This window comes from Helianthus annuus, chromosome 10 (genome assembly GCF_002127325.2).
Source record: "Helianthus annuus cultivar XRQ/B chromosome 10, HanXRQr2.0-SUNRISE, whole genome shotgun sequence".
Classification (NCBI taxonomy): Eukaryota; Viridiplantae; Streptophyta; class Magnoliopsida; order Asterales; family Asteraceae; genus Helianthus; species Helianthus annuus.
Window position 1 is genome coordinate 174,955,425 of NC_035442.2, and position 9,102 is coordinate 174,964,526.

General features: G+C 37.3%; 1 protein-coding gene across 1 annotated transcript; it reads left to right on the top strand.

Annotated features, from left to right (window-relative positions):
* The first annotated feature begins 7,263 nt into the window (after positions 1-7,263).
* On the top strand, positions 7,264-9,102 carry LOC110886739 (36.4 kDa proline-rich protein). The gene is made up of 2 exons (XM_022134577.2): positions 7,264-8,135; positions 8,877-9,102. The coding sequence occupies exon 1, from the start codon at positions 7,301-7,303 to the stop codon at positions 8,111-8,113; it is 813 nt and encodes a 270-aa protein (XP_021990269.1). The 5' UTR covers positions 7,264-7,300; the 3' UTR covers positions 8,114-8,135; positions 8,877-9,102.

A 9,102-nucleotide genomic window follows, 5' to 3' on the forward strand; every position in this document is an offset into this window, starting at 1 on the left:
ATGAGGAGAGATATAGTGAGATCTGGTGAGTTTTTTTTTGTATAAATTATAGAGAGAGAAAAGGTACAAAGTTGTCATTACAAATATGCTTACATTTTCTGACAATAAGTAAAATGACGTATATACCCTTTAGTTCATATTTGTGCATATGTGACGTGGCTGAATTCTAGCCACACATGTGGGTTTCCAGGGTTTAGTCAACTGGAGTGGGTTTTCTCCGTATAATTAGCCTATATATATATATATATATATATATATATATATATATATATATATATATATATATATATATATATATATGGGATCGCTAAAATGAAAACCACCTCTAGTTGTAAGAACCATAGGAACCACTTTCTAGCCTTTAGATCAACAAGATTAATGGATGAGATTAAAAGTAAGAAAAATTAATATTAAATACAATTTGTCTTATTATATCTTTAATTTTTTAATCCAAAAGGGTAGTTTAGTAAAATAACACTTTTTTGTCTTTTTCTCTTTATTATTTTTTAATTACTTTTTTGTTTTATTATATTACTTTTTAGTTTTATTATATTACTTTTTATTTTTTTTAAAGATTTTTTTAATAAAAACAATTTTAAATTCAGATTTTTTGACAAAAACAATTAATTTTGCGCGCCGGTTTTTTACACGCCGTTTTTACGTCCGCCTTTTTTACGCGTCGTTTTTTTGACGCGCCGTTTTTAACGCCGTTTTTTACGCGCCGTTTTTTTAACGCGCCGTTTTTTAACGCACCGTTTTTTAACGCACCGTTTTTTTTGCCCGGCTTTTCCACGCGCCGTTTTTTTAACGCGCCGTTTTTTTACGTTTTACGTTAAATTTTTTACGTTTTACCGCGCCATTTTTTAACGTTTTACGTTTTTACGTTGTTTTCGTTTTAACGCGCCGTTTTTTTTTTACGTTTTACGCTTTTACGTTTTTTACATTTTTAATGCGTCGTTTTTACGTTTTACGATTTACGTTAAAACTTTTTACGTTTTACGTAAAACTTTTTACGTTTTTTCGTTTTACGTTTTACGTTTAAAAAGTTTACGTTTTTACGTTTTACGTTAAAAAGTTTACGGTTTAACAGTTTTTTTTACAAAAACAATTTTACGCAACACGAACGCACCCAGAAACGCAAACTTTTTATGTTGTACGTTTTATGCTTTACGTAAAACTTTTTACGTTTTACGTAAAACTTTTTACGTTTTACGTAAAACTTTTTACGTTTTACGTAAAACTTTTTACGTTAAACAGTTTACATTTTACGTTAAAAAGTTTACGGTTTTACTTTTTTTTTAACAAAAACTTTTTTACGCAAAAACGAACGCACCCAGAAATCGCATACTCGGGGAGGTGTCTCAGATATATCGTTATCATCATCGACTAGAGGGGAAAAATACAAAAACATCAAAACAAAGTGTATCTCGAAAAATAAAACGGGGTTTGGCTCAGATTAGCGGATAATCAAAAGGCTGCAAAAGAGGGGTTGCAGGTTTAAAAAACCTACCCTCCGCCGTCCTTGCCGCGCCATCTTCCGTTTTTTTTTTATCATCACCGTCGATTCAAAAAGGCACCAGATTCAACCGATTTAAACAAACCCAAAAATGGCAGTAGCAACAAAATGACAGTAACAACAAACCCAAAAAGAACTTCATCCATCGAATCAAAACCCACAGATTCATAGAACACAAATCAAAACCCCCCAAGCATATTCAACACGCCTCCTGTTTTGAAACCTCTAACGGGACAAGCCTACGGATCGGATAAAAAAAACTCAGATTTTGAACCTCGTAAAACATTCAAACATTCAAACCCACAAGGAACCTGAACATCATTCAACCCACATATCAAACATTCAAACCCCATAGATCAAGAACACAGGCCAAAAAAAGATTCAACCGATTCAAACATTCAAAACCCAGAAAAAGAAAGAACACATACCAAAAATTCAACAGATCAAGAACACAGGCCAGGATTCCACAGATCAAAAACCACAAATCAAAACATTCAAAACCCAGATTCAACAGATCAAAAACCCACAAATCAAAACAAATCAAACCCCACAAACCACCACCGCCTTCCCCCTCTGCCGACGTCGGTCACCACCGCCTCGGTCACCACCGCCTCTGTCATCAACACCACCACCACTATTGTGGTTCTGTCTCTCTCTCATCTCGATCTCTCCCTCTCTCATCTCGAACTCTCCCTCTCTCCCTCTGAACCAGATCCGCCGGAGAAGAAAGGTGACGCCGAAGTTCTGTCTCTCTCTCATCTCGATCTCTCCCTGTCTCATCTCGATCTCTCCCTCTGAACCAGATCCGCCGGAGAAGAAAGGGGTAAAGTGATGGCAGATGTGAGAGAGTCTGCCTTTAGAAGAGAGAGAGAGAGATTCGTAGTGGGGGTGTGGCGGCGGCTGGTACAACCACCGGCGGTGGCGGTGGGGGTGGCGGTGGCGGTGGGGTGGCGGTGGAGGCGTCGATATCAGAAGACATTTGGGGGTGGGTTTTTAAAAATGGACTGGTAATGGTGAGCTGCAACTTTTAAATAGAAAAGAGATGAGAGAGGAGAGAGGAAAGTGCATCTTTTAAAGAGATGAGAGAGGAGAGAGGATGGATATGACATATAGGGTAAATGACTAAATTACCCTTTTTGTTGGCTGAATGTGATCGGTGGAGAGTGGTTCTCACGGTTCTTACAACTGGGGGTGGTTCTTACAACTGGGGGTGGTTCTCACGGTTCTTACAACTGAGGATGGATATGACATATAGGGTAAATGACCAAATTACCCTAAATTACGCGCCAAAACATCATTATATAAACAAAGGTAAAACATAGGTTCCATAATCACTTCAATCTATCCATTTTCTGCAAAAAAAAAATCGATAACCAAAAACGCCAACTTAAACAAAACGCCAAAAATGGCAACAATCGTTTCGTGGATATACACTCTGGGAATCAGGCGATACATCCTCCATTTTGACAACAGAATGAGGGTGTATGTTAAGACGGTCAGGGCAATTCTGAAGATGGAAGAAGAGATACAGAGGCAAATCTTATCCATTGGCATCGCTCTAGACAACGAATGCCATGAAACGCATATGCTTATGAAAGCATTAACCAGCAAATTTGGACCAATCAAAGGAGATGTGAAGCCAGACCCTGTCATGACATCATGGCGTTTTGATGATGAAACAGACATGGTGACGGTTACATACGACAGCGGAGAGCAGGAAGTCTACTGGCTAGAGAACATCATGACAAAGCAGCGACTGGGTTTCATGGAAGAATTGCATAACGCCACTTGTACCAACACAGAAATAGACTCAAAATTGGAGTTAATGCAAGACATGTTCAGGTAGAGGCTTCAGAATCTTCAGGAACAAGAAGCTGATGAAGATGAATGTGATGACATGGATGAAGATCCAGATGAAGACTCCAAGGATGAAGAAAATGACACAAATGATAGATACTATTCGGATAAAGTACCTTCTGACGAAGGATTTTAATTTTTTTTTTCCTCTTTTTTTTCTTCTATATAATCTTTTTTTAAAAGATAATTAAATGATATATTTCTATCTTTATTAGCAAAACGCCAAAAACTAAAAATGGTTAACCCTAACAAAACGCCAAAAATAACAAAAAATATTTTTCCTGCTTAATATTTTATTTACTCCGTTATTGTATTTTGTCATGTTGGTCTGCATAACGCCATTTAAAAAAAGGCCAAAATTAGAAGATGAGACGTCTATAACCTATAAAACTGACAAAAGCTGATCAACACAGTTAATACAAAAACAGTAACTGAAAAGACAGTTACTTTATTACTATCATTTATTACAATAAAAAGTCCCGCGTAAACTACGCGTCAAAAAACTCCTATAAGAGAGGGTCTATACACAATTAAATTAATCACACCCAGAAAACGCAAAAACGTCATATCCTCTAGAAAACACTCCCTTTAAAACGCCACAGATGGCAAAGCTTTCACTGAAATGGATCATTTTTCTGAGGGGGTTAACTCAATAATATTTTGTTGAATGAGATGGACAAATATTCAAGAAAAAAAGACTGATCACAGTGATATGCCATCATGTGAGCTTTGTTCTTGATGATTATATAGATGGAATAAAGGGTTCAACACAAGTGTAAAATACTATTTTGGACTCCATTATTACAAATAACATCAAGCAAGAGTTGATCTTTAATGACATGTCACCAAACAAGAATATCACACCAAAAAACAGGATGCCACTAAGCAGCTTCTTCTGAAAAAGACGGGGTTTATGAAGGAAAGTTGGCATCTAGCTAAATTATTCAAAAAAGGTCCAAAACGCCAAAAATAAATTCAAGAAGGAAGAGGCTGATGACATTGAAGATTGGAAAGAAAAATTAGATTACCGTTTTTAATTATTTTTGTTTTCATTTTATATTGTATTGATATCAAGTTATACGTTGTTTTGTTATCTAATTCTCTATAAATAAAATACATTATTATATAAAACGCCAAAAACTATAAATACCAAAACGCTAGTAGAATGAAAACTGGGAGAACAACTGCTGGCAAAGCACCTTGTAAAGGGTATTAAAACGCCAAAAGAAAAATTGGTCTTATTTTAATCTTATGCAAATATTAATTACTCGTAGTGAATTATTATACAAAACGCCACAAACGCCAAAAAAATTAACCAGAAAACGATATAACGCCAAAAAATTATATATGTGACACAAAAACAATTAATTCAACACCAAAAAGTTTAATAAATACAATTAACGCCAAAAAAACTTAGACGCCAGAAAATATTATACCGCGTTGTGAAAATAAAAGAAGAATGAAAAGACAGAAAAGCCCCTCCGCCCTTCTCTATGCCGCGGGACACGTGTTGGGCCAAGATGCGTTCTCACCGTTCTCACACTTTTGAGCGTTTTCTCCCGAACCCGTTTCTATATATATATATATATATATATATATATATATATATATATATATATATATATATATATATATATATTGAGGAACCGGCTAGAGACCGTCATCTCCTCTTTCTCATAAACCTTTGGCCCTGAACCCCAACCTCGTCAAAAGCCCAGACACCTACGGGAAACCCCTAGCGTTGTCTTCTCATTGTGATTCTTTTATGGACTAATACCATTGCAAGGTATGAGATTTGTCCCACATCGGTTGTATGGGCAACTGATGTGTGGTTTATATACCAAATGAGTTCTCTCACCCACCAGACTAGTCTTTTGGGTTGAGTTCTCTCATTTGGTCTGTAACATTGGTATCAGACTAGTCTTTTGGAGAGAGCCAGCCGTAACCAACGAGTAGGGATGAGCTCGGTACCGGAACCGAAAGTATCGGTACCGAAAATCCCCAAAAGTAGGTACCGGTACCGAATATACCCGGCCCGGTTCGGTACCGGTACCGGGTACCATTTGCTCATCCCTACCAACGAGGCTCGGAGTGGTGGCCTATGGAGTGGTGGCCTGGAAAGAGCCAATCGTGACCAATATGGCCGTGGCCAACGAGGACGTTGGCCCTTAAGGAGAGTTGATTGTTATGGACTAATACCATTGCAAGGTATTGGACTTGTCCCATATCGATTGTATGGGCAACTGATGTGGGGTTTATATACCAAATGGGTTCTCTCACCCATCAGACTACCAAATGGCTCTCATTATGCAACATTGTGATTCATCACCCAAATGATTCCAAGGTGAACCATTGCCCTTGTCACTCCCACCAATGATACCCGTGTTGTCGTCGTCATAACAGGAAATGGCTATCCACCGCCTTGATCGTTTGTATGACTGCCTTTAAACTCTAAAAATTCTTATTTATATATTCCTGTGGTTGGTTTAGTGACATGAAACAAGAGTTTTTAATAATTGATTATAGACTCTATTATAAATTCTTATTTATAAATCACAACAATCCTTTTCTTACTCGTTTATTTGCGACCAAATAAGTGAATCAAATACGTAAGATACGATGTGTACCAAATGAACAGGAGAATAATCACGTGAATGTGAAATGGGCAGATTGAGTCCTGCCAAATTATGCAAGTTGGCATAACAAATTCATGCATCGTAAGATTTGACCTGTTTTCAATTATTGGATTGGACTCCATTAAAATTTAAAACTGACCAGAACTTTTTCAACAGTAATAGGAGTTTGTTGTTAATTACCTTAACTGCCATTAAAGATCTAAGAAAGCAAAACTAGACTTTTTAGAGTTTCGATTAGTATCACTCTGGATTATGTATCACTATATATATGTAGTCCAAGATGGTTTCGTTAGTACTTTTAAAAAAGATATGGATTACGTATAGAAAATGATCATATAATCTGATAAAAATAACCATTAAGATCATGCGTGGTGGAGTCGTGAGCGTGGGGCGCTAGCCACGCAGCTGCGACGGTGGCTCGCGATCACAGTAGGCTCTCAAAACCCAATAAATCTGAGAAAAAAACCCTTTTGTAGGAATCGAACTCAGAACCTACTGGTCCCTAATTAAGCATATTCTCACCCCCCCCCCCCCCCCAATATGCCACTAGCTATAATGTCATGATATGATATCTATTTCCTATGTGTTTTCATTTGATCTCGTGACATAACCATGTCCATACTATAAAATCTATATGTCAAGAACTAAACATAAAATTCTTAATCAAAATCAAAGTTAGAGATCCATGTGATTGTTATTCCAGCTAAGGAGAATGCTACACTCCATTTCAACGGAATGTCAACTATACGACCAGCATACACTTATACGTCATGTGTACAACTAACTACACGTTCATATATGCCAGGGAACGTGAGCTTTGTTATGTAATGTGAATGTACATATACTACCCGTATGCAAGTTATACATATAGCAAGACCATATAATTATATATATCAAGAACTAAAGGTAAAAACGTTAATGAAAATCAAAGTTAGAGATATCATGTGATAATATTCCAGCTACACTCCATTTCAAGGGAATGTCAACTATACGACCAGTATACACTTATACAACCCCTATACAACTAACTACACGGTCATATACATGTCAAGGAATGTCAGCTTTGTTGTGTGATGTGAATGTGTACAACCTCCGTATACAAGTTACACATATAGCAAGACCGTATAATTTTATATATCAAGAACTAAAGATAAAAACTTTAATCAAAATCAAAGTTAAAGATATCATGTGATTATCATTCCAGCTAAGGAGAACAGTACTACACTCCATCTCAATATAACACCTACTTCATCACATCACTTCTTCCACCAATACACATCAAGTGATCAATATGGAGTCCTCTAAGCAGCAACTCACTGCTCTTCTTCTCATCTCCATGTTCCTCATTTCCACTGCCACTCCAATTGCTCTTGATTGTGTTCCCTGTGGCCACCACCCCTCCAAACCACCCACCGGCAAACCACCATCCACCCACCCTCCCATTGTCAAACCACCATCCACCCACCCCCCTATTGTCAAACCACCAATCACCCTCCCACCAGTTGTCAAACCACCAATCACCCTCCCACCAGTTGTCAAACCACCAATCACCCTCCCACCAGTGGTCAAACCACCAATCACCCTCCCACCAGTGGTCAACCCACCAGTCACCCTCCCACCAGTAGTCAAACCACCAATCACCCTCCCACCGGTGGTCAACCCACCAGTCACCCTCCCACCGGTAGTTAAACCACCAATCACTCTCCCACCGGTTCTCAACCCACCAGTCATCCTCCCACCGATTCTCAACCCACCAGTCACCCTCCCACCGGTTCTCAACCCACCAAGTGGCGGAACCCCGGGAACACCGTGCCCGCCGGGGCCATTTGTGCCAACTCCGGCGGCCACATGCCCCATTGATGCACTAAAGCTTGGAGCTTGTGTGGATCTTTTAGGTGGGTTGGTTCATATTGGGTTGGGTGACCCTGTGGTGAACCAATGTTGTCCAGTTCTTGCTGGGTTGGTGGAGCTTGAGGCTGCAGTTTGCTTGTGTACAACCCTAAAGGTTAAGCTTTTGAATCTCAACATCTATTTGCCACTTGCTCTTCAGTTGCTTGTTACTTGTGGCAAAACCCCACCTCCTGGTTACACTTGTGCTGTTTAAGTTTTCAAGATTTCCCATTTAGGTAACTTTTTTTTCTCATGCAAACCCTAACCCTAATCTCTCTCTCTCTCTCTCTAAAAGAATGTTTATGCATTTATTTTCGTGTTTTGTACTTTAATTATTTAACTAGGTTATGAAATTTAGGTAAGATATTCTACTCACATAATGAAAAGATTTTTTAGAGATATAATAGAGTTTTCACCGACTAAAAGATCCGTTGGAACATTGTCGGTGAAAGTCATCACCGACGAGTATCGTCGATGAAGCTCTGTCGGTATATTAGCTGTTGGTGTTGCTATATCTGATGAAACACCGACGGATATTTTAATGAAAAGTTTTTTTTTTTTTTTTTTTGAAATAATAGCTTGATCATGTAGGATCAAAATCATGATATCCATATTAATAGTGAAAATAAAGGCATACTAAATGAGAATATTTTAAATTGTACACATGTTACAATTTTGAAGCGAAAGACTTTAACACATGTTGTTATCATGAGTTGACTTATATGTTATTGTAACTGATATTTGAAATTTAGTTTATGTTGTAATTAGTTGTTTAAAATTTTAGCATGGAAACATAAGTTTAAAATTAGTTACATCAAAAGGTTGAATATTTTCAAAACGGTAGTGTAAAAAACTTGATCCACATATTGTCCGGAATAAAAATTTTATTTTGAAAGCTTCTTGCTATTTAATTCATTAGTACTTATTAAATATGAGTTTTGTCTAGCATTTGTATAATATGAAATGCATTGATGCAGGGACAGATGATCGATGAATGTATATCCATGGATGAACTAAAGTCGCCATCAAAATCAAGAAGTACTCTCTATGTTTTGAGTGTTTAAGAAAATTAATTTTCTATTGTTTTAATTTGTGTCAAATATGCCTAATGATCAGTGTTTGATGCATTGTTTGTTGAGTTGATGTAAGGACATATATATGACCATCAATTAATGAAGAAATTTAATGATTTACTTTTATTAA

Coding starts and splice junctions, on each gene's coding strand:
- LOC110886739 (XM_022134577.2), top strand. CDS start 7,301: ATGGAGTCCTCTAAGCAGCAACTCACTGCTCTTCTTCTCATCTCCATG.